Source organism: Takifugu rubripes, chromosome 7, assembly GCF_901000725.2.
Source record: "Takifugu rubripes chromosome 7, fTakRub1.2, whole genome shotgun sequence".
Taxonomy (NCBI): domain Eukaryota; kingdom Metazoa; phylum Chordata; class Actinopteri; order Tetraodontiformes; family Tetraodontidae; genus Takifugu; species Takifugu rubripes.
In genome coordinates, this window is record NC_042291.1 from 3,471,057 (window position 1) to 3,496,375 (window position 25,319).

At 47.7% G+C, this 25,319-nt stretch overlaps 3 protein-coding genes across 4 annotated transcripts in view; 2 read left to right on the top strand and 1 right to left on the bottom strand.

Annotated features, from left to right (window-relative positions):
• LOC101071119 (blood vessel epicardial substance) overlaps positions 1–6,008 on the top strand; it is a 6,129-nt gene extending 121 nt beyond the window's left edge. Inside the window, exons 2-8 of the mRNA XM_003965747.3 lie at positions 1,006–1,263; positions 1,696–1,820; positions 2,338–2,525; positions 2,727–2,835; positions 2,925–3,092; positions 3,982–4,120; positions 4,834–6,008. Of these exons, the coding sequence (XP_003965796.1) occupies positions 1,041–1,263; positions 1,696–1,820; positions 2,338–2,525; positions 2,727–2,835; positions 2,925–3,092; positions 3,982–4,120; positions 4,834–4,964 (1,083 nt within the window). The 5' untranslated portion in view covers positions 1,006–1,040 and the 3' untranslated portion in view covers positions 4,965–6,008. The remainder of the gene's footprint in view (positions 1–1,005; positions 1,264–1,695; positions 1,821–2,337; positions 2,526–2,726; positions 2,836–2,924; positions 3,093–3,981; positions 4,121–4,833) is intronic.
• Positions 6,009–6,800: 792 nt separating this feature from the next.
• On the bottom strand, positions 6,801–8,449 carry LOC115250424 (uncharacterized). Its single transcript, XM_029838964.1, has 2 exons — positions 8,357–8,449; positions 6,801–8,244 (listed from the first exon to the last, which is right to left on the bottom strand). Exons 1-2 carry the CDS (start codon positions 8,400–8,402, stop codon positions 7,124–7,126), a joined length of 1,167 nt encoding a protein of 388 aa, XP_029694824.1. The 5' UTR covers positions 8,403–8,449; the 3' UTR covers positions 6,801–7,123.
• A 3,479-nt stretch (positions 8,450–11,928) lies between these two features.
• On the top strand, positions 11,929–21,884 carry hace1 (HECT domain and ankyrin repeat containing E3 ubiquitin protein ligase 1). 2 transcript variants are annotated; one of them, XM_029839165.1, is made up of 24 exons: positions 11,929–12,218; positions 12,687–12,741; positions 13,077–13,190; positions 13,336–13,440; positions 13,628–13,703; positions 13,777–13,908; positions 14,056–14,138; positions 14,209–14,305; positions 14,379–14,480; positions 14,549–14,655; positions 14,934–15,084; positions 15,168–15,484; positions 16,435–16,503; positions 16,587–16,674; positions 17,359–17,470; positions 18,363–18,460; positions 18,534–18,621; positions 18,716–18,865; positions 19,122–19,318; positions 19,637–19,768; positions 20,517–20,615; positions 20,682–20,752; positions 20,821–20,934; positions 21,394–21,884. In XM_029839165.1, the coding sequence occupies exons 1-24, from the start codon at positions 12,128–12,130 to the stop codon at positions 21,494–21,496; spliced, it is 2,751 nt and encodes a 916-aa protein (XP_029695025.1). In that variant the 5' UTR covers positions 11,929–12,127; the 3' UTR covers positions 21,497–21,884. The 2 variants fall into 2 exon arrangements, with proteins under 2 accessions (XP_029695025.1, XP_029695026.1); XM_029839166.1 differs by having other exon boundaries at positions 13,101–13,190.
• The last annotated feature ends 3,435 nt before the right edge of the window (positions 21,885–25,319 follow it).

Here is a 25,319-nt window from a genome sequence, read left to right on the forward strand (position 1 = left end):
GTTATTGGACCTGTTTGCTTGTCTTTCCCCCCATCTATTTTTAAATTGGGCCCCCACCCCCAGTGGGAGGACAGCAGTCTGACGCTCAATGCTCCAGCTGCTCACTCTGGTTAAACAACTGTCACCTTAAAAAGCCAAACGGTTGTGAGCGAACATAAACCGCATCTCAACTAGTTGTTTGACTGGAGTAGAGGAGAAGAACGGAATTATAGGTGATGATATTGGTGATTGGTTATTGGGACATGATGACAGGATGTTCGGTGGCACTTCACATGAACTGCAGGCCTGCGATTTCTCCTTCTAGAGCAACAGTCGCACACATGGATCCTTTCAGAAAATGAATGAAAAGACAAAATTGTGAGATTTGCCAGGGTTTGGATGGTAAATTCACAAATCCAAAAGGTGTTTACACGTGTTTCACTGAGGCAGTTTGGAGATTCTGCTGTGTTTGACCGGAGGGTTCTGAAGGCTAATGAGCTTCATAATCTTCAAAAGAGAAAAGAAGCTTCATGTTGGCTCTTGATGGTCTCTTCTCACCCACTTCTATTGTTTTTCCATGGTTGTGATCTACAGTATGGGGCCACTGGGTCTGATAAACACACGTTAGCCACAATAGCTGCACACTAGCAACACAGATACTCTAATTAAAGCACGAGTGGTGTTTACACTGAGATTTTACATCTGTCTGGCTCAGGCCTGCTGAGATGGTCCTCCGTGCTGCATCAGGAGAGTCTCTGAAGTCTAATGAGCTGGTTGGGACTGAGGCTGTTGGAGATTGTTTGCGTCTCCAGAGTAGCAAAGTAGCTTCCTACAAGGGTTGCTTGTGACAGTGTGGACAAGTGTGGACACGTGTGAAGTAGACAAATAGAGAAATGTACAATAATACATATGTAGTAAGGAGGCACGTTAGGTTGAGTATTTGTGTTGATGTGACATTGGATTGTGCAGCAGTGAAAATGTTAGCATTAGCATTAGCCACTAACCCTGAACACTGTCCTCTTCTAGGCTTGTCCTGGGACTGAAAGTGACCTTGATGCAGGATGTCCTCCACACAGTCTCCCAGCCTCTTCCCCATGATGCATTCCTTCCCCTCAGCCACGCCACAGATCCCAACTGTGGAGCCCAACACCACCTCCTGCCAGGACTGGGAGCAGGCCCACCACTTCCTTTTCCACATAGGGAACTTATCTCTGCTGCTGGGCCTGCTGGTTCCCACCACCCTCCACCTGCATATGATCGTGCTACGCCTCCTGCTGATGACAGGTTAGTGAACCCCCCCACTGACAGAGGCTGCTCACGGTGGCAGGGCACAACGCGGTGCTAGCTTTAGACATCACGTCTTGGTTGATAGCAACAGGATTTAGATGGGTTCTGCACTAAGAGTGGTCTTTGGCAGAGGGTGACAGCAGCAGTGAGATAAGACTGGATGGAAAAAGCACTTCTATCATGTTTATCTTCTACGTTGAAGACAAGTAGAGACAGGAAGCAGCAGAGTTTATGGCCGATGTGGCTGTTCGTTATTCCTACATGTATTTATGTGCACTAGCAGCTAGTCATGTGCTGCTTTTGTTACATGTGTGACCTTCAGCTAGGACACACGCAAAGTGTCCCCAAACAGGAAGTTAGCATCGTCTCGTTATTTCTCTGCTAGCCTGACGTCCCAGTGTCTACAAACTGCCCTGTGTTGTGCAACAGGATGTGGATTCTTCATCGTCTGGACGACTCTGTACCGATGTAACCTGGATGTGATGGTCTGGAACGTCGTCTTTATCCTGGTGAATTTCCTGCACCTGTTCTTCCTGCTGTACAAACGTCGACCGGTGAGTTCCTACAACACTCTGCCCTCCTTCCACTTTAAATCCAGGCCATCCCAGTCATCCATCACACTGGAATAATGGGCTCCGGTCCCCAGAGTTCACCTCTCAGCTCAGGCTCAGGGTTGACGTCTTCAATGGTGTCACAGAGACGAGGCAGTTTAATGGTAATGAGATGGAGTCAAAGTCCGCTGGGATCGTTGGTGTTGATAGAATCAGACCACAGATTCTGGAGGCGCGTCATGACTTTCAGCTCAGACCTGTGGGCCCCCTGACCTGTCCGCCCCGTCCACCTGTGCTTCGTTTGTGAGGCTGCACCATCTCATCTCAGGACCTCTGTCAGGGGTCGTATCGGCTCAACAGTTGAGGGTTCCATCCTTCAGTTTCTGCTCGCTGTCAGAGACTCTCACATCTGCTGTAACTAACCGACTGGGGATTCTTGCTCCTGTGTCGGAGTTTGTGATCATGGAGAAACACTGATACTGCAGCTTCCCATCAGCTGATTCTGCTCCTCCGTTCTCAGATCAAGATTGACAGGGAGCTGCGGTCGCTTTACAAGCGAATGTTTGAGCCCCTCCACGTGAGGGAGGCCCTGTTTAAGAGGCTCACGGGGCAGTTCTGCACCATCGAGATGCTGAAGAAAGGCCAGGTCTATGCTGCCGAAGACAAGACGTCTGTGGACGAACACCTCAGCATCCTCCTCAAAGGAAAGTACGTGTTTGGTGTTTGACTCGTCCCTTTAACTCTCAAATGTTTGAGACCCGTTTCACCAACAGAAATTTGAGATCAAAGTTTGAGAGTCCAGCTGAGTTAGAAGGTTGCTGGTGGACATTAAAGTCCCCCTTTGGGGAAATGAAATTGTAATATTTTGTTCTGAGAATGAATGTGAGTCTTTCTGCTTCTCTGTGCCAGGATGAGGGTCTCATACCGGGGCCACTTCCTCCACAACATCTACACCAACTCATTCATTGACTCTCCAGAGTTCAGGTCCACTGAGATGCACAGAGGAGAAAAGTTCCAGGTAGCTCTCCCTGGATGTTCGGTCTGAACACACGAATGACCCGTTTGTCACGCGTGGATCCTTCTGACCTTCCTTCATCTGCTTGGCAGGTGACCATCACAGCAGAGGAGAACTGCAAATACCTATGCTGGTCCCGAGAGAGGCTCACGTACTTCCTGGAATCAGACACCTTCCTCAATGAGGTGTTCAGGTACCTCATTGGCAAAGATATCACCAACAAGCTCTACTCCCTCAATGACCCCTCCCTCAGCGACAAGGTGGGTGGGTCAGGACACAAAGCTACCTTTGAGCTGGTGATGATGATAATGATGATGATGATGGTGATGATGATGATGGTGGTGAAGGTGGTGTTGATGATGAAGAATCAAGAAGATGATGATGATGGTGATGATGATGATGATGATGGTGATGGTGGTGAAGAAGAAGAAGATGATGATGTCGATGGTGATGATGATGAAGAAGAAGATGATGATAGTAATGATGATGGTGATGATAATGATAATGGTGATGATGAAGATGATGATGAAGAAGAAGATGATGGTTGATGTGATGATGATAGTAATGATGATGGTGATGGTGATGATGATAGTAATGATGATGGTGATGGTGGTGATGGTGATGATGATAGTAATGATGATGATGGTGATGGTGATGGTGATGATGAAGATGATGCTGAAGAAGACAATGATAGTAATGATGATGATGACTGATGATGATGGTAGTGATGATGATGGTGATGATGAAGATGATGATGAAGAAGAAGATGATGGTGATGATAGTAATGATGATGGTGATGATGAAGATGATGCTGAAGAAGAAGACAATGATGGTAGTGATGATGATGACAATGATGATGATGGTAGTGATGATGATGGTGATAATGATAATGGTGATGATGAAGATGATGCTGAAGAAGAAGACGATGATGTAGTGATGATGATGACAATGATGATGATGGTAGTGATGATGATGGTGATAATGATAATGGTGATGATGAAGATGATGCTGAAGAAGAAGACAATGATGGTAGTGATGATGATGGTAGTGATGATGATGGTGATAATGATAATGGTGATGATGAAGATGATGCTGAAGAAGACAACGATGATGATAGTAATGATGATGATGATGATGTATATGTCTCAGGCAGTGAAGAAGATGGACCGACAGCCCAGCCTGTGCTCTCAGCTGTCTATGATGCAGATGAGGAACAGCCTGGCCAGCACCAGCGACACCGAAGATGTTCTCCACCAGATCCTGCGTGGATCTACTCAATCATCACTGCGTAGGTCACATCAATACCACTGTTACAGCAGAGGGAACTGTTCTCCTGCACCAAACAGCCAACGGTTGACTCAGCACTACCACATCTCTGAGGTCAGGTGCTCCCCTCACTTGTCTCCTGGCTGATCCACCTGCACTCAGGTCTGATGGTTGAGACACGAAGGGGTTTTAGCTCTGTAAGGTCTCAGGATCAGCTCCAACGCTCATGGCAGATGTCTGAGCTAAATGTAACAATCTCAACATCCAAAGGAGATCAGTTTGTTCCTTTAACACGGAGGAGCCTCAGTGAGCCTGCCAGCCTCTCCTCATGCTGGTCACCAGCATGGTCACACCCTGGAGAGGCCTCTGTCCCATTGTTCAACCAGCTTCTGTTGCACGTTAGTGAGTAACATCTATTACCATCATTAGACCCAACCTCAAAATAAACCTACCAAACAGACAGGCTCTTATTTCTTTGAGAAGGTTCTCTGGTGCTTCTTCCAGAACCCCCTCCAGATAGTTAAAATCAGGAGCTGCTGTACTGGTGGTGATGAACACACACACAGCCAGAGCTGCTTTCATTCTCTGGACAGAAGCAGGAAGCCCAGCAGCAAGAGTTTTGCTGGACTGAGGCACCACTACCCAGAGTCCAATCTTCATTCATTCAGGCTTTGGATTACCAGGAAAGAGAAGATGGCGTCAACTGCTTAACTTGATTCATTTGATGTTTTTCAGAGAAATCACCGGGTCCCAGGGCTTCCTCAAACATGAAACCCATCCAGGAAGACATGGAGGATGATGTTTTTGTGGAATCTTCTCCCTCCAAGTCCCGTCCTAAGCCTAGCGTTTCTTCTGAGGAGGTGTAACTAGCAAATGTGTATTTGTGTGTGCATGCACAGCCTTCCACACACAACAGGCAGAAAATGAGCAGTGATCCCTCCCTTCAAAGGGATCCCTCACTTTTTCAAAAATATTTAATGTTGCAACTAAAAGTGCAGTAATTCACTCTTTCCAACAAGGGAATATCAGATATTTGAGTGGAATTCTTCACCTGCACACAAAAGACTTGTGGAGTTTCTGTGGATTCATTGTGGTTTGAACAAATAACATACAAAGTTGAGCTTGTGTGAGTCCTGTTTTCACTGTTATTCCATATTTTCATCACTCAGTTCAAACCTTTACCCATCATGGCTGTCCACGTCTGTCTCACGTGGTCCTGCTGAGGTGTTTGATGTCTCTTCAGGATTCTTGTCTGTTTGGGCCATTTTTCGGCTCTTTGATGGGCAGATTTACAGATAAGAACTGACCAGCACCTTCTTTCAATCCAGCTAGTTCACAGCAAAACCTGAAAGGACAAAAGCCTAAATGTGTCCCAGCGTCAGCTGACATCAGGGAAACGAGACGTTTCACCTTAACTGCGTGCATATGAGGGGGAACGTCCCCGAGGGTAATAATGATGTGACTAACCATGACTTGAATCCATCATCATAACATGATTACCTCAGATCAAAGGGGATTTCTCAAGGATCTGGCACTGGCGGCAGTTGCTCATTTACATGAGACGATAGTAAACAAAGAAATGTTCTTTAAAAGGAGGACACATTTTAGCTAGCGACACTTTTATGATTGTGGCAGTTCCTGACGCACGGCTCCATCCAGGTGGATCATCCTTACCTTCTCATTCTGAGTTCATGGTGTCCTGAACCAGCTTCTGACACCCTCGTTGACCCAGCTCAAACAACTGAAGCTCACTTTCTCTCTGTTCTTATCCCACCTTTATCACCTTAATAGAAAGAGTTGTCCTCTCACAACAATCCCAACCAATATCTTAGTGAGTATTTAGTCAGTCATATTTATTTTCCAACCCAGTGTGTCCTTTACTTTGTGTGTCTAATAAACATATTTGGAGTGAATATGTGCAGTTGTTACAGTTACATCTATATTTGCTCTATTTCTTCCACTTGCCATTTCCATCGTCCTGATTTCCTTTTCCACAAAATTCCTAAAGACATTTAATAGACAGCCCAGAGTTTGGCTGTTCTTCCAGCCACTCCAGCCTTGCTCTGCCCCCACATGAAGGCTCATTCCTGGAACTTTACATTTCATTTACATAAAAACTAATATACATTTACTGGGAAGAGGGTTTCAGTCCCATCAAGGCAAACCCATATTTTAGGGCAGCACTTCCGTCAGAGTTTGGTTTTTTCCAAGTGTACACAAAAAATCTACATCTCTATAAGCGAAGAGCTGCGAGTTCCTCCTACCTTGGCTTCACCTACAGTACATGCAGCTGGGACAGGCTCCAGCACCCTCTGTCCCAGAAAGACAAAGGCTTGGCCGGCCTGGACTCTGGGATTCTTCATGATGGTGGAGGTTCAGTGGAAAGGCTGAACCCCTTTTGACTGGCAGCTATTTTGAGCCACACAACATTACCATTACCTGAATATTGGGAGCTCAGTCTCATCGTGGAATTGCTAATGAAGTCAACAAACTGTAACCCAACTATGGTTAACTCGCTTGACCATTTCTATTATTCATTTAAACTGAAACAAGGAAACACAATGAGTGTGTTTTATTGAGTGGAACACAATTTCTAGATTTAGCCGAACAGTAACTATCGTGTGGTTGGTTGGTTCAATCACTACCTCCACCAAGGAGGTAATGTGACCGCTGGTGTCTGTGTGTGAACAAAATAACTCAAAAAGATTTAAAACAGATTTAATTTTCAGTAAATTTTGATAATGGACCAAGGATGAGATATTCATATTTTGGTGATGTTCTGGTCTCCAGAGGGACTTTGACCTTTGATTTGATCTTCCAAGGATGATAAGCCAAGAATCTTCACCCTAGTGGGGATTGGGCATTATTTAAATATCAGCTAGAGGGTCCACAAAAAGCACCAGAAGGAGCCCAGAAAACTGCACCTTTTCCTCCTCTCGGTTCATCTCTCAATTTCAGCAGTTGAGGGTATTTACCAGGAGTCAGTTTTGTAAGTGCCTGAAGGGCTTTTTGTGTTTTGTCTCTTTTATTTAGCATTTCTGTTTCTTTTCTTAGGAGGCGTAGGATCTTCTTTAGAATCAGTGGGCAAAGGCGCAGGTTTTGTTTTCCTGATGAACAGGTTAATGATCCATTCACCTTTCTTTTTCTTTGGTGGTTCGGGGAGATGATCTTCAGTGCCAGAACATTGGCATTCATTTGACTTTGTGTGATCCTTTCTTTTTCTTTTCCCCGAAGTACCTGTCAAAGGTTCCTCCACATCCCGACCTTCATGTTTGGCTGCATGCTTCAAATGTTTTCTTTTCTTTTTTCTTTTTCTCCCAGGTGTAGGGTCTTCCTGTTGGCCCAGCCTCTCACTATTCCCTTTGACCACACGTTTATCTGAACCACTATCAGGATGTCGTCTCTTCATACACCTGGGAGTGTTATCAGACCTTTTCCTCTTTTTGGATTTTCCTTTTTTCCCCCCCTTTGGTCTTTTCTTTAGATGATCAGTGCGATGGTTCTTAGAACCATGTTTATGTCGAGATGGACTTTTTTTTCTCTTTTCTGACCTTTTCTTGGAAAAACCAGGTAAAATGTCCCTCAAAGGATCTGTACAATGTTGTGGAGTTTGAGATAAAACCTTAGTTCTCACTCTCCTCCTTTTCACGGGAACGGAGGTCGGATCGTGTCCACGGTCCTCATAACTGGCTTGATGTTGACAGTCACTGAGCTTTCTTTTCTTTAACCTTTTTGTTAAAGGTGTCGGCCGACATTCAGGATCTGAGTCCTCAGCCGTAGCACTAAAATGACTGACTGGACTGTTTTCAGTGGTGGCATCACTGATTTCACTACTGTCCTCTGCACAATTTCCCCCCGAAAACATAAAAGCATTATGATATTCCTCTCCATCCTGGTCAAATCCAGAAGTAAAATAGTTGGTCGATCCATGAGGATTGAAAGAAATATTTAAAAGGTCCTCCTCATGAAGGTCAATTACTACTGATTGATTATTGTCATTGCTGCTCCGTTCATTAAGAATGTTCAGACCTACAGTCAAGGCACCACGTCGTCGCCGTGGGAACAACTCAAAATCAGCAACAATAAGAAAGTCCTCAACTTGTGGGTCATCACCTCTGGAATTATCTAGTAGCCCCAAGTGTAGACCTGTTAGACCAGACAGTGCATTGCAATTTCAAAATCACACTCAAAGTATTGAAAAGAGACACACACATGCGCACGCGCACACAAACGTACAAAAAAAGAAATATTAACTTACTACATCTACCACGGTGCATGCCGTCTCCCACTACCTGCATTTCCATTGAGTTATAGTTCAAAACTAACAGCTACAGTCGTTAAATATTACTGAACCAGCTTTAAGCCAAGCCACTTGCTTTAATCTTGCTTTAATCAATCAAGCAATCAATCTTTATTTATATAGCGTCTCTTACAATCAAAATTGTTTCTAGGCGCTTTCCAGAATCCCAGGGCCTGACCCCCAAACAAGCAACAGTGGCACGGAAAAACTCCCCTTTAACAGGAAGAAACCTTGAGCAGGACCGGGCTCGTGCAGGGGGACCCTCCTACTGATGGGGGGGCTGGGTAGAGATCGAGCTTTGATCTGCTTTTGTCTAAGCAGACAGTGGTGCTTTAATCAGTGCTGACACTAATGATCAATAATAGCAGGTAGCTACATCTGGAGATGAGCTGAGACACATCAACAGTCATGTCTCCTTTCATCCTCAACTACTATTAATCACCACCACCATCATCATCATCATCATCATCATCATCATCACCATTTTAGCACATTTTATTTAAGAGACAGGACAGGTGTGTTTAGTGTTTAGAATTAAAGAGGAGCGATTCGGTGTTACGGAGGTCAAGAGAAAGACTGTTCCAGAGCCAAGGATGTGTAGTGGCAGTAGAGATGAGACAAGTGCTGACTTGCTAGTGGGGATAGTTGGGACAGTTTAACCTAAGCAGGACTGGTAAAGTTCATACGGGCTGTTGTATAACAGGTTGTACTTGGACCCAACCGCAACACCACAACAGCAGAGGTCCACTTGGTTGTGAATTTATATTGAACCAGTTCTCAGCAGGGTAAAGGGCAGGCAGCCGATAGATATAGTAGACAGCTGACGACCCGAGGGTGGCCAAGGACCGAAGGGAAGTACTGTGATGGCTGCAGATGAGGAGCAGGTGGGAGCAGCAGGAAAGGTGACTGGTTATTGAGCAGGTGTGACTGGGAGGGAATGGAAACCTCCATGGCAGCAGGTAGGCATGTGGGGCACACTGTGACCTGTGCGTTAAATGAGTATGTTTGAGGCCCCGCCCACACACAAAAAAAGAAAAGTTATGAATGTGACCTGCATAACAACTAGAGGAGGACTCTATTTTATGACTGTATGTAAAAGTTTTCAAGAGGGATTGTGAAAATATGAATTCCTATGTGGGATTAAGATGAAGCTATAAAAAGGGGAGGTTTTTCATTTTAAGAGGATTTTATTTCTAAACCTTATTATGTATATATAATAAAACAGCCACCTGGACTTCTCTGAAGCATTAAACTCATCCTTATCAGCAGATTGCATGTTCTGTTTATTTCTAATTGTTAAACATTGGTTTGAAATAAATTTATTGGAAAAAAGGAGATTATCTTCTGTTGTTATTTCAGCATCATTCCCGACAGAATCTTCTCACAAGCATGTGAGGGTTCTGAGCGACAGACAGGTCTGGTAATTCCATCTGGAGTACAATATGTCGCTTCCTCTGTGTGTGTTACCTCCAGCTCTTTATCCACAAGCTGGACCAGCCGCACGTTTATGCACAATCATGTGTATCAGCCCCTCTGTCCTATTCTCAGAGCTCTTGTCCCCCCGATAAAAGGCTACAGCCACTAGCCTATCTAGTTCTGAAGTGAAATAGTGGAGGGAGAAGCGCTGGTCTGAAGACAACCAGGACAACCTGCAGTGTACCTGCCAGGCCTTAGGGGGGCGGTAACGGGTCAGACACTGGAGAGGAAAAATGGATTGATAGTCTAAGCTTAGTTTTTGGAGGTGGTTTGCAGTGGAGTGTGAAATCTGAGGTCATGTTCTCAACTGGAACAAGGGGCCTTCTCCCTTCATGTCAGGGAACATCTCCAGCCCCTAGTGGAGGAGGTAAAGTACCTTTGGGCAGCAGTAGTGCTTCCTCTCACATAGATTGTGAAACCTCCAGCTGTGGCTTATAGAGGATATAATGGCCCACATTTCCTGGGAAATTGCAGGTATGAGTAGCTTGACAGTCCCGAATAAATCAACTGTATGTAGTGAAGACTATCCTACTATCACAAAAATTGGATTAGAGCTGCCATGAAATAAAAAGCTCCCCAGCTGGAAATTGAAATGGGTTAATGGAAATTTTACAAGGTAAAGACGAATGGATGTATATAGATATCAAGATGAAGTAGTGTGAAATAAAATCACAGGATTTAAAGAGAATAAGGTAGTACCTTCATGAAATGGCAGCTGTGACTGTTGTAAGAACCAGAAATAAAACATTTATCATTTAAAAGGGAATCACTTCAATAAGGCACTAATGGAATATAAAATGGCAGAAGCAGCAATCATGGAAATAATAATAAGAGAATTTCAGAGATTATTCAAAGGAAGAGAAACAAAACTGACAGATAGATGGGGAAGGGTTTGGAGAATGAGTTGGATCAGGGGAACATGTGAGCTCTCAGTGCTAACTAAAGGAAACAGGGAAAAGGCTGAATTACGGCATCAGTAAATGCTTTGTAAAAATCAGCAGATGGTCCCTCAAAAGAAGCAAGAAGGATTAGAAGGTAAGTTACGATGATAATATCATCTGCTCACTGTGAAAAAATACACTTTAGGGGATGTAGCTGACCTTTAACTCCTGCTGACCTTATTGTTTAACTTTAGGGAGATGGAACTTGTAATGGCAGTGCTAAAATAGAGTAGAGAAGATAGTTTTCCCCCAATCAAGGTGGGCTTCGTTAACGGGCATTGCTGCCTTCTTTGATGTCGAAAGGAGGTTTTATCAATGGACTTGGATTCAATAGGCATACGGGGAAGTTATTTAATTAAGTTTTCATCTTTTTGTTTGCCAGGACAATACAAGTTAGGATAGGGTCAGAAGAGCCTTAATAATAGTAGTAGGCCAACACAGTTAAATATATCAGACATTTTCTCAACTATAGTTTGAAATGCTTATTTACAATAATAATAATAATAATAATAATAATAATAATAATTATTATTATTATTATTATTATTATTATCATTATTATTATTTATGCTTAATTATAATGCTTATAACATGTATATATTATATTATGTATATATTATATATATATGCTTATAATATATGCTGTATATATGCTTATAACGTTCTAATCTTATCTGTATTTATTTATTCTGTTTCTATACTTTGCATAGGTTGCTACTATAATTCCATTTTCCCACGGGGATGAATAAAGTAAATCTTAATCTTAATCTTAAATAAAGGAAAGTCTCTATTTGCCCTTGATGAAACTTTGTGTGTAAATCCCAGTTATACCATGAAGAAAATGCCGTCATCAATTCAAGTACAGAGGTGGCTGACTAACTGGGGATTCAATCTATTTGTTGGGGGAAATCAACTCAATCCTTTTTTTAAAATAGTGGGAGTTTGGAACAGTCATACATGTATTATTGGAGTTGCACAGTTTATACTGAGCACTGCGAACAATTATTTATTATTAAAAATAATTTGCTTAAGTGTATTAACTCAATGATCATGCACTTCAATGTCTCCTTAAGAAAATTCAAAAGGTGTGGCATGTTGACTACAACCCCCAGAATGCACAGCGCCATCACAACAGGAAGTAGTTGGGTGAGCCAGGGCTGAGAGTGCAGGAGGAAAATATGAGTCCATAAATCCGTGTGTGTCAGGAAGAGGGTCCTTTTGTCAGCGCCCATGGACCAGGAACAACCAGGACCGCCCAGGCGTGACTAAAGCTGACTGACGCGGCTACATTCCAGCGTTTGATCGCGTACCTATGATGGAACGAGCGATGGAGCAGCTCAACGTGCAGCTCAGCCGCCTGACCCGCTCCCTCCGCCGGGCCAGGACCATAGAACTCCCGGAAGGTGACGCCGCCGCCGCGGGGCAAACAGTTCCTGTGTCTTTCAGCCAGAAAGACACCTTTAACCCGCTCCACTTTGATTTCCCGGAGCTTTTATTCCACTAACACGTTAGAAGAACATTTAGGGATTAAAACAAGGCGACTTGAATGATTTTTGGGTGGTTTCTAACGGATGGTCTGATTAATTTCATCACAGATTCTCCGACTTCAGTCTGTTAGATGCAATTTGATTGTTATCAACACTTTCAGAAAAGGTGTCTCAACTTTTAAGTTCAACATTTAAAAAGGACATGTCAAAATATGAAACACTGCTCCTTGAATTGTTCCTTTGTAAGAGTGCATTAAAATGAATACTTTTATAGCCTTTTCGGAACAGTCAATAGCTTTTCTCAGTTTATGGAGCACATCTAGTTTCTTTTAAGACTTTTGTTGCGAGTCTGTTCATCTGATTTCTCTTTGTTTTCGTCCACAGACAATGAGACAGCCGTGTACACCCTGATGCCCATGGTGATGGCTGACCAGCACAGGTAAGTCACACTCAGGTGGCACCTGCTCGAATCAGGGCTCATCTGACACCTGTAGATTTGCTCCTGCTTACGGGCCAGCCAGATGTTCCTGTGAGGACCCCAGAAGAAGAACCACGTTGTTCCAATTCTGTGGGTCTTTTGCTGGTACTTGTAATGATGCCTGCATGTTTCTAATATATCGCTAAAATACTTCTGATTAGTAACAGGAGAATTGGTCTAAACCAGTTTATGACATAAAGAAGTTGCGTATTTAGTAAGATTTTTTATGTAACACCTGTTCTGACATTACTCTTCTGCTGTGGTTAGTGAAGGTTTCTACCATCTTCTCTTTCTTGGGTCCATCTGCTTCATTCTTTGAGGTCGGTGTCGGAGCTGTTGCTCAACTCCAAGTTTGATGTGAACTATGCCTTCGGACGGGTGAAGAGAAGCCTGCTGCACATCGCTGCCAAGTAAGAGCTTCTAGGATGTGGCAGAGTGATGGTTCTGTGGTACCGAGGCTGTCCAAAGCAAGGCCCGGGACCTGCCTCAGTCCTCATCATGTAATGGCTGCAAGTTCAAGAGCAAGCTTAAAGCTGTTGTATTGTGTGTGCGCAGCTGCGGCTCGGTGGAGTGTCTGGTGCTGCTGCTGAAGAGAGGAGCCAACCCGAACTACCAGGACATTTCTGGCTGCACCCCCCTGCACCTCGCCGCCCGAAATGGGTACAAACTCTCTCTGGGTTCCTTCTGCTAGATCACTCAGGTGGAACACAACATGGAACACTACCGTGACAGTTAGCAACCGCTAACCGCTGCAATCGTTGGTGGTCTACAGACCTCTGATGTTTTTGTGTTTCCACATTAGCACCTGAGTGAATGCTGACTTTTAAATAGTCGTTTATTCTCCTAGACAGAAAAAGTGCATGGGCAGACTCCTGGAGTACAACGCTGATGTCAACATCTGTAACAACGAGGGACTGACTGCGGTAGGCTCAACACCTGTTGTAGTTACACGTCTGTGCTCCTCGCCTGTGACCAGCGCCTGACCCTCCGCCACAGATTCACTGGCTGGCTGTGAACGGGCGGACGGAGCTCCTCCATGATCTGGTCCAGCACGTGTCCAATGTGGACGTGGAGGACGCCATGGGACAGACGGCGCTGCACGTCGCCTGCCAGAACGGTCACAAAACCGTGAGCATATTCGGACGCAGATTCCTGCCTTGTGTTTATGGCTCAGAGCAGCTCCGCGGTTGCTAATGCTGTTGCCACGGTGACCGCTTTGCGTTTGGCCGAGGTGCTTTTGCCAGGATTGTACAGGAGCGTTTTATGTCTCCCCAGACGGTGTTGTGTCTCCTGGACAGTGGAGCCGACATCAACCGCCCCAACGTCTCAGGAGCCACGCCTCTTTACTTCGCCTGCAGGTGACGTCTCAGGTGATCACAGCGCCGGCGGGGGGGGCAGATCATCTGACTGTTTCTGGGTGTTTTTCAGCCATGGACAGCGAGACACCGCGCAGATCCTTTTGTCCCGTGGGGCCAAATATGTGGCTGACAAGAATGGAATCACTCCTCTGGATTTGTGCGTCCAGGTGAGCATTCGGTGCAGGTGAAGCCTCCCCGTGTCGCCTTGACATTTCTCACCCTCACCATCGTGTGGTTCAGGGCGGGTACGGAGAGACCTGCGAGATCCTCATCCAGCATCACGGCAGGCTGTTCCTGACACTCATCCAGATGACGCAGAACGACGACATCAAGGAGAACATGGTAGAGACGCAGCACGTCCAGAGCTCCAGGTCCAGGCTGTGGTGCTGAGCTGGTGCCTGTTTGTGTAGCTCAGGCAGGTTCTGGAGCACGTTTCCCAGCAGAGCCACAGCCATTATCAGAGGATCCTGATGGGCCTGGCTGAGGTGGCAACGACCAATGGACACAAGCTTCTCAGGTACCTCAGTCCGTCCGTCTGTCCGCTGTCTGTGTGTGTGTGTGTGTGTGAAACATTGGGTCTCCACCTCTGAGCAACCGTCAGCAGTGAGGTTTTTCTTATCTTCTTATTTCAGAAACTGTGGCTAATTTTTCCCTAAAACGGTCGTTTTAAATGTGTGTGTTTGGATTACGAGCTCTTTTTGGCGGCCGTGTGTGTTTTGCTGTGCTACGCAACAGCTTCGGTGTGTTAAGGACGCAGTCCCCATGCTTAGGTTCCTCCTCCTCCTCTCTTCGCAGCCTGTCCAGCAGTTACGAGGCCCAGATGAAGAGTCTGCTGAGAATTGTTCGTATCTTCTGCCACGTCTTCCACCTCGGGCCCTCTCCCCCCAACAGTGGCAACGACATGGGCTACAACGGCAACAAGACGGCTCGCAACCAGGTCTTTAAGGTTAGCGGCAGGCGCCCGTTGTGCGTTCTTTGGTCAGGCTTTGCCCGCTGTGCTAAAGTCCTTCCTGTGTGTGCACCACGCAGCCCCTGGAGCTGCTGTGGCACTCCCTAGATGAGTGGCTGGTGCTCATCTCCACAGAGCTGGACAGGAACAAGCAGAGCCCGTCTTCTACCTCCCTGCCCTGCTCCTCCAGCAGTGAGATAGCCTCTCTGCTCCTCAAACAGAGAGAAGTGGACCAGTCCGGCTCGGCAGGGAAACTCCCCCTTTTACTGGACCACCAGATCGTCATGGAGACGGAGGCGTACGCCGATGTGGAAGACGTGATCTCAATGACAGCCAATCGTCTCAGCGCTGTGATCCAGGCCTTCTACATGTGCTGCTCCTGTCAGATGCCACAAGGGTCTGTGCTTGTGCTCCACGGGTGCACGTGATTCTTCCACCAGTGGTGATTCTAACCGTGGTACTGGTAGATTAGAGCAGCAGAAGGCAGGGCCACAGGATCAGAGAGAGGTTTGGGCATCCCTGGCAACACTGAAGCAGGTGCAAGATGATCTCCAAAACACTTCTCGGTATTTTAAGGAGCTCTCAGATAACTGGGATTCAGATATCTGACCTTCAGCAGCTTGTGAGGACCATCAGCTGATGCTAACCTCAAAGCTTTATCAATACCCAGACACCAGCAGCTCTGGCTTCCTGAGCAGCTGCCTGAAACTCTGAACATGAAACTAGTTGATGCTCATAAAGTAGGAGAAGCCTTAAGATGGCTACAAGTGTTGTCAGGTGAGCTTAAACCCCTTCAGATGCTCCACTTCAACAATGGAGCATCTGAAGGGGCCCCAGCTGAAGGTCCTACTGTGGTCCTCACAGACGAGCAGTAACAGAACCGAAGCCTTTTACAAGGTGCGGCCACAGGGAGGCGCTGCTGAGCCGTAAGTGCAGGGGCCGAACTTCCACCTGCTGAACTGTTGATGTGAACGTTATGATTCACCAGAGGTGCCCAAACTCCTGAATGCACCTGTGTAGACCTCTGCAGAGCCAGCAGGTCAGAAGGGAGAGGTTTTTAGTAAACAGTTGATTTCCACTGTGTTTTTTCCTGAACGGCTCACGATCGGAGCGCGCTTAGAGCAGGAAAACGGGCGATTCCGGGAAACGGGAGGCCACTGGAGACGGTGGAGCGGGGTTCACAGCTCTCCTCCAGGCTGGGAGGAGCTGAGGAAGACAACAATAAAAGCTTCGGCTCCCTTTGAAAGTGTACTTTTGTAATTAAGTTTGTTGTGTATCAGCAGTCACAGAGTTGCTAGTTCACCTGCTGTCTTCTCTCTCTTCACCGTGCTGCCCATCTTCCATCAGGATGACGTCTCCCTGGTTCATCGAGTTCGTCTGCAGGCACGACGAGGTGCTCAAGTGTTTCGTAACCAGGTAGGTTGGTGACTTTTTCCCCCTGGTCGTGTCATTCTTCTCACCTGCTCTTCTCAGTTCTCTGCTGGAACCTCTTTTTCCAGGAACCCAAAGATCATCTTCAACCACTTTCACTTCCTCCTGGAGTGTCCAGAGTTGATGTCCCGCTTCATGCATATCATTAAAGGCCAGGTAAGGACAAGTGAGGAGGACACCGAATGTGATCTGTGATCCAGGTGGAGAGCTCTTAGGACGTCCTGGAGACCGTCCACGTTCCTGGATGCTCACTGTCTCCATGGTCTTCTCCTTTTGCTTTCAATCCCTGCCCAGCCTGTAGGGGGCTGAGCTGAGGAGGGTCCTCGGTTCAAACCCCGGCGAGGTCGGAGGTGGCCTGGTAGCAGGGGGAGGGGCTATGATACTGCCCAGATACTCTTGAGCAAATGCTCCTATCTGCCTTCAGCCACATGAAGGTTAAGAGAAATAACTTTTGCAGATGGTTTTAACGTCAGAACCGACGTGGCAGGAACTTTTCTTTCACTTTCAAGTTCTCCTAGTGCCGCTACACAGGCGTTCTGCCGCTCTGCCGTTGTTTTAATTGCACACTCCACCCTCAGAGTTCTATTTCCCAATTTCTCTCGGTGTGGACCGCCGTCTCAGGGGATGGAGCCTCTTTATCTAGCAAACTCTTGCTTCCATCAACCTCCGCAGCTTAAGGAACAAAGGCAAACAGGGATTTATGCAAATGAGCCGCTGCTTCATGGCTGCAGCACAGACGTTCAGAGTTCTGGCGCGGGATGTTTGCAGACGGAGAGAGGAAAGTTCAGAAAAGTGCTAATTAGCTGAAATGTGGGCTGAAGGCCTGTTTTTCCCCCTCAGCCCTTCAAGGATCGCTGTGAATGGTTCTACGAGCATCTGCTGGCCAGCCAGCCGGACTCTGACATGGTTCACCGTCCGGTCAATGAGAACGACATCCTGCTCATCCACAGAGGTACAAGCTGCGCTCACCTGTGCACGCGACGCCCTGCTCCTGGAGCCCCCCAGGAGGCTCACATTAACGCTTCAGGGTTCATGGGAGGCTCCCGGAGCCCCCCAGGAGGCTCACATTAACGCTTCAGGGTTCATGGGAGACGACGCAGCCAGGCTGCAAGTTCAGTTTGATGATTTTCACTCATTTAAATGCTAATATCAGCAACACAACTTGAGTAATGCTGTTTGTTTACGGCAGCAGGGGAGGAGGGACGACGTGGGGTGGGGACAGCGAGGCCGTCTGGCTGAAAGCTGAAAAGAAACAACTTGGATGTCTCTTAAGTGCAGCTTTAATGGAAGGGGCTGAATAAAACTATCCCATCCAAACTTTGGCAATTGCCACCATTGGACAAATTAACACCAGGGAACATTTTTTCAAGGACTGCCTGGAGCCTGGAGCCTGGCACGTCTCCAGGGTTGATACTGTCCCAGACCTTCACCTGTTGCCTGATGTTTGGTCTTGAGCGAAGGGACGTGCAAGGGTCAAACGGCAGTGGCAGCCGTGCACGTCCAGGCCGTCACGCTGCCTCCTGGAGTCATTGATGACAGTTTATTGAGGGATCTCTCAATAAGGGACCAGCTGTAATTCCCAACGTCTACCTGCAGTTTGAATGTTAATACTCTCAAATTAGAGCTGAGAGGCTGCACTTAAAAGCCCATCTTGATTGTCCAACTGTCTAACTCGGGCGCTTTAGCTGAACTTTTAAATCTGCAGTTTGAACCTACCAAACGAGTGAAATGAGGCTCACGTGTGCTCCAGACACGGTGAGCATGGGTACCGCCAGGGCAGTGGTCCCTGGGTCCCTGGGATGACACCAAAGCTGTGCATAAGCAGCCCTTCCTCTTGTTAACAGAGTCCATATTCAGGAGCAGCTGTGACATGGTCTCCAAATCCACCAATGAGAAACTCAAACAGGGCATCGCTGTCCGCTTCCATGGCGAGGAGGGAATGGTGAGTGCCTCGTGGCGGCGCGTTACGTGCTCGTCTGTGTGCTGGTCGTCACCGGCGTCTGATGTCTCTGTAGGGCCAGGGCGTCGTGCGGGAATGGTTCGATATCCTCTCCAACGAGATCATCAATCCAGACTATGCTCTCTTCACCCAGTCAGCTGATGGTTCCTCGCTCTTTTCTCTTTTTGCCACCTTAACTGTTAAGTGACAACCTAAACTCTGGTGTCAACTGAACCTGTGTTTGGGTGCCACCTGCAGGGACCACCTTCCAGCCCAACAGTAACTCCTCGGTGAACCCAGATCACCTGAATTACTTCAGGTTCGCGGGTCAGATCCTGGGTCTGGCGCTCTACCACCGACAGCTGGTCAACATCTACTTCACCCGCTCCTTCTACAAGCACATCCTGGGTAAGAGGGCGGAGAGCTGGGGATGTGTGAGCTACAGATAACTGTGGCTCTGCTGAACTGGATCCTGCTGCTTGGAGACACCTTGATCACTTTAGCAGACAATTTCAGGTGGTGATTTACTTTAAGGGATATCTGCGTCTGACTGGTGTTGCAGTTGTAGCTGCAGGAACCAAGATAGAGCAGGTCTGGCGTGGTTATCCAAGGAAATAAGCTCTTATGTTGAGCTCTTGTGGTGGTGTCTGCTTGGCTTCCCCAGGGATCCCTGTCAACTATCAGGATGTGTCGTCCATTGACCCAGAATATGCCAAGAACCTGCAGTGGATCTTGGACAACGACATCAGTGATCTGGGTCTGGAGCTCACCTTCTCTGTGGAGACAGATGTGTTTGGGGCTATGGAGGAAGTTCCCCTCAAACCTGGAGGCACCAGCATCCTGGTTACCCAGGACAACAAGGTGCCCCATCACACACTTAGACACATGTACCGCCCCCTGATGGCAGCATGATGGATGGATGTTTGGATGGTTGCCACTGCTAAATTATCTTCTGAAAACCACAGTAATTTAATTATAGATGTAGTACCACGGTCTTCCCGTAGGTGTCACTGCATCACTAAACAAAGATGGTTGGAAACTGCGTGTGTTTCGGGAGGGTTGTGGGTTGAAGCGGTGTTGTGAGGACAGATTTAATTGTCGGGGTAGCAAAACTTCCAGTCGGTGTTTACTTGTGTGTGTGTGTGTGTGTGTGTGTGTGTGTGTGTGTGTGTGTCTCAGGCTGAATACGTCCAGCTGGTGACGGAGCTGAGGATGACGCGAGCCATCCAGCCTCAGATCAATGCGTTCCTGCAGGGATTTCACACGTTCATTCCCGCCTCCCTCATCCAGCTTTTTGACGAATATGAATTGGTGAGTGTGTGTCCTCTGCCCTCCATTTGTCCCCGTCCTCTCCTGCTTCCACGTCTTTGAGAGTGGCTGCTCTCCCCCACCTCGTCTGCTTTGATGCAGAGATTGATTAGCCATGTTGGGTGAAGGAGGGACAGTGTGGCGGGGGTCACCTTGAAGCCACTCCCCCCTCTCTGTCTCCATTAGAGGGCTGTTTTATTTCTGTTTTGTGTCCTCAGTCTAACAGGGATCGATAGCAGGACGACGATTATCCCTCGCTGGATTTGTTGGACACGCCTCCATCACAATGCTCGCTAGCTAAAAGCTGCTGTTCACACGTCAGCAAACACAGCCCGACAGACGATCCAGAAATGGTTTTTCCTTTTTTGCTGACCCCATTAAAAAATGTGTCGGAGACGTCAGATAGACGCTCACAGCAAAAGAGTTTTCACAGCAACCGTCGTTTTTTCCCCCAGTAAAATCGTCTCGTTTGGAAATGATTTGCGGTTTTACCCATCAAAGCTTCTATGTTGAGAAGAGTTCAGACGATGAGAAGCGTCTGGACGTGCAGATTATCCAATTTCCTGACTTTACAAATGAGATTCAAATGCAAAACATTGTGATAAAACGCTAAAACATTGAGAACTTTAAAGTAGTAAGTTGGCTGTGTGTGTGTGTGTGTGTGTGTGTGTGTGTGTGTGTGTGTGTGTGTGTGTGTGTGTGTGTGTGCGTGTGTGCGTGTGTGTGTGCGTGTGTGCGTGTGTGTGTATAGGAGCTCCTCCTGTCAGGGATGCCAGAGATCGATGTCGAGGACTGGTGCAGGAACACTGAGTACACCAGTGGGTTCGGCCCTCAGGAGCCAGTGGTCCAGGTGGGCCCTCAGCCTTTGGGAAGTCATGTCATTTGGGCCTCAGCTGATCCTTCTGTCTTCCTGCAGTGGTTCTGGGAGGTGGTGAAGAGCCTGACCCAGGAGGAATGTGTCCTTCTGCTCCAGTTTGTCACGGGCAGGTGTGTGGGACGCGGCTGTAAGAGCCGAGTGTGAAGGAACCTCCTCGCCCACGTCCTTTCTCTTGTAGTTCCAGGGTTCCTCACGGTGGCTTTGCCTACCTGATGGGTGGCAGCGGGTTACAGAAGTTCACGGTTGCTGCTGTGCCATACATCGCCAACCTCCTGCCTACCTCCAGCACCTGGTAAAACCTTCACGCGCTGCTTCGGCTGCTTTTAGGTCCACAGACCCGAGCCTTCCCGTTCCTGCCAGAACATTCCCAGTTGTCTCGGGATTGAAACCATCAATCAATATTGATGCTACATTTATTTAAAGATCCCCCAGTTGAGAAGAAGAGCAACATCCCACTTTTCTTTTTCTAATGTTGCTTTTTGCCTCCCACTTGCTAAAATAACCTCCAGGCTTCCTTCTGGATCCAGTCTGTTTATCCTGCCCAGATTTGCTTGGTTTAGTAAGGGGGGGGGGGCTCCTGCGGGCCCCATTTGGCTGATTCAATGCACCACTAGGGGGCAGTATTTCTCTTTTGTAGTGCAGCAGCTCTTTCAGGACGCCGCCACCATGGGCTGGTCTGACCATATCTTTCTCTTTCTCCTCCTCCTCCTCCTCCTCCTCCTCCTCCTCCTCCTCCTCCTCCTCTCCACAGCATCAACATGCTGAAACTCCCAGAATACCCAAGTTTGGAGGTCCTGAAGGACCGGCTGCTGGTAGCGCTGCACTGTGGGAGCTATGGCTACACCATGGCCTAAAGGTGGCGGCGCCGCGACTCCACCGATGGACTGTTTTTCTATCTGATGCTGCTTCTGCTGGAACTTAAAAGGGAAATGTCTTTTATTTTCTGTTGTTTTTATAAACGATAATCAAAGATCTTCAGGAGCGGCGCGATACTCCCTGTGCCACATACTTTCACCAAAGCTGGTCATTTATATACAGTATTTTCATGCTTACGTTAAGTTCTGAAGTTGGCATTTTAGCTGTGTCCCTAAACACAACAGGAATCAGAAGAATTCCAATGAACCGTCACAATCTACGGACAAACTTCTGGCTGCTGTTGCTTTTCTCTGATGACATCACTCCTCTTCATGTAACTGATCAGTATTTATTTAATCAGGTTCAGTTATTAAAGCGTACATGAGAGTTTCAGACCCACTCTTTCCAGCTGGAGCCTGAATGCATCACACAGCTGGACTGCAGCAGTCCTGCGGCTCGGCTCTGAATCGGCTGCACGTGTACGTGCGCGTGCGCCTGAATGAAAAAACAATCCAGGTTTGCAGCTACAGAGCAGATTTCCCTGTTTGCAGGAGGTGACGTGTGTGTGTGTTAGTATAACCTGCTCATTAATTATTCAGTACGAATTTAGATCTAACGGCAAATGCTGGTTCAGCTGCTGTGTGTGTGCGTGCGTGTGTGTGTGTGTGTTTTCACCAGCACCACTCTGATAATTGTGAATCCCAAATGTTCGTGTCCCGTCTACCTGCTACCAGTGTGACGACCTTTCAGGGTTTCAAACCAACCACCTCTGTATGGCAGCGGGGAGCGTCTGTGCTCGAGGATGGTGGAGGTGCGTTTGTGCTGTGTACCCAGGCTGAGACTGAGGGGCGGAGCTCCTGTTGGTACCAAACTTCTCCTGGTTCCACCCAGTCGGAGATTTCTTAATTCTGCTGAGTGGGCCAAATGAACCCGGCCTCGGTTACCACGGTAACTGCTTCCTTGATCATCAACCCTAACCCCAAGTCACGTTAGCCGGGACAACAAATGAGCAGATCAGCTTTGAGTCTCATCCAATTAGTAAAAAACGACTCCCTGGTTGGTTATGAGGAGGCAGGACGTCATTTTAGGGATGATTAATGTCAAACATCTTCATTTTATGTCATTTTCAGCAAAACACTTCATTGTTATTGTTTGACGGATCTGACAGCTTTATAGTAGAGAGCAATAGCACCTTCAAGAGGAAGAAACCTGGAGCAGGACCAGACCGGTATGGGGAGAAGAACATACTTCAGACCGGCAGCTGCTGTCGTTATACGGAGGACGCTAGACTAAAGGTGAGGGGGTCAGAGGTCAGGCACACCTGCAGAGACCCAGCTCAAGTCTAGAGAGGACAGAGACATGAGGAGAGGTTCAAAGGAACCATCCTCAACCTTCTGCAGCATGGAGGCCGGTGTCCTACTCTAGAGTTGGCAGAAGAGCCCTGCTCTTCCTAAACGCTCCTCATCATCTCAGCTATCCTGAGATGAGCCTGCTGAGGAGGCCCCAGGATGGAGCAGGTCCTGGGGCACCTGCAGCTGAAAGCAGGTTAAGGTGACCCCCCTCCCTCCCAGAACCCCACAGCCAGAATATGAATTCTGGTGGCTCAGTGGTTGAGGAGACCCTTTGGGCAGAGTTCAGCCACACCAGCCTCTCCTCCAACACTATGATGGGTGACGCCAGGTTTATGCTGCAGGTGAAGAAGAGGGACGTCGCTGTGGGACGGTGGACAGATGATGGTCCTGACGGGTCCTGCCGCAGGCGCATAATTCAGCGTCTCCAACCGTGACCCTGACATAGAAGAACCACAGCAGTTTAGATTAAATGGAGAATTACATATTTACCCAAGCTAGTTCGTCACCACAGTACCTGGTACCCATGGCAACCCCCACCCTCTCCGTCCACATCCAGGAAACAGTGCACAGCTCTAAACATGGAATGGTACCATAGCAACAGCGTCCTGCGACCATCCAGGTCAGTGCTGCTGACCCGATCCTGGAGTCCAGGACTGGGTCCAGGACTGGGTCCTCCTGATGCTCACGCTCCTCTTCACACAGTTTCATTTATTTATTTATTTATTTATCTTTCTGCTGGGTCCGGTCTCATCCTTCTCATAAAACAGGGACCTTTCCTTTGTCCCGTGCGGGCGATCCACAACCTGGGCATGAACTCTAAACTGCTGCTTCTTTATCAGTTGGCGGAGGCTTTTCCTGATTGCTCTGCAGCTCGGTGACAGAGATAGATGCACTTCTTCAGCTTTTGCCCCTGTGGAGTTATTACCTCTGCATCCACACGAGCTGATTACATCTGCTCAGCCCTGCACTCTCACACTGGAACACCCTGTTCCATTCAGCAAAACACCATGTCCTGCCTCTCATCATTCTCAATCATCTGCCTCTCACACTTTACAGCACACACACAGTCAACATCCTCTGTGTGTCACTCATACAGCTTACAGCCTTTTTGCCAAGCGATTGGAAGCAATGGGCCTGAAATTGTGGCTCTGTGATGGTTTTTCTTCAGCCTCCAACAGCAACACGTCTCCACCTCTTCAACCCTGCATCAGATTAATTGTCACGGGTTCTTTGTAGCCTCTCCTGGACCTTTGTGCTCTCGCTGGTCTGGATCATGCACAGGTGGAATGTGAGGAGCGTTGGACTGCAGGAGGAAACGGGGTGGATGGAGGCCGTTCATGGAGGAGCAGCTCTGTAATGTAGAATAGTGTTTATTCAACTAAGTCCACTCACTTCTGATCAATAAAACTCAATTTAACAAACATCTAGTGTCTACTGCTACTAACAAACATGTCTGGTGCTGTGTGTGTGCACGTGTGTGAGTGCGTGCGTGTACAAAATGAGAAAAAATGGCTGATGATTTAGTGGGAGTTCAAAAATGGAGGAGGCAAGAGGCAGTCACCTCTGGGATGGCCCGGTTCCTCTGGCAAATAAAGGGATTCATTTGTGGCTACGTTTCAGGGAGCCAGTAGAGAAGGTTGTGATGGAGGAGCCGGCCTGGCTGCAGCTGTTTCTCAGGAAGCTCGAACCCATGACCGGGTTGGTCTGGCTGCTGCTGGTTCTGACCCAGATCTTTGGGTCCTCAGACAGCATTCAAACCACAGTTTCCTCAGAAGCTGCTGATCTAATGGAGCCTTCTTGAGAAGCTTCTCACAGTCTGAGACCTTGGCTGCAGAATGCCGAAGACTCGGCCCATTTGCCTTTTTGGCTCTTTTTTTCCGGACCTTCATCCTGGACCTGAGAGAAACCTGCTCCCAGGAGCAGCCTCTGTAGGAGGGCTACCGGATCAACTCCCAGGTGTAACGGCTGCGTCTCTGAGCAGAATGCAGCCCAGGCCCTGGGCGGCAGCCTTAACCTGCTCTGGCATTCTCATTCCAGAAGCTGCTCTCGCTCCGTAATTCCCTGTGAGACACGTGGAGGACACGCTCCTTCACGGCCGCCGCCTTCGGAGCGCCGTCCCCTGTGAGGAAACTGGCTAAACTTGCTTCGCCATCACCTCCCCTTCCGGATTCAACGCAACAAAGAAAGAAGTCACGCGAACAGATGATGATAAATCAGCTCACTGTTGGACTAACTGTAAGGAGCGTGCACGTGTGCCCCGTGCACGTGCAGAGACACGCTCTGCCTATGCTAGCATGAAAATAAGAGGTCAAAAATTCCTTTTCCATTCACATGTAGAGTGGGTAGCGCTGATCCTCCTCCTCCTGCCCCCACCCCTCAGAGGTGAAGGTTACGACCGAGCTCCTCTCCTCCCTCCTCAGCCCGTCAGAGGTGGGGGGGACGCCTGCGTGTCCACGTTGTCTCTCATGAA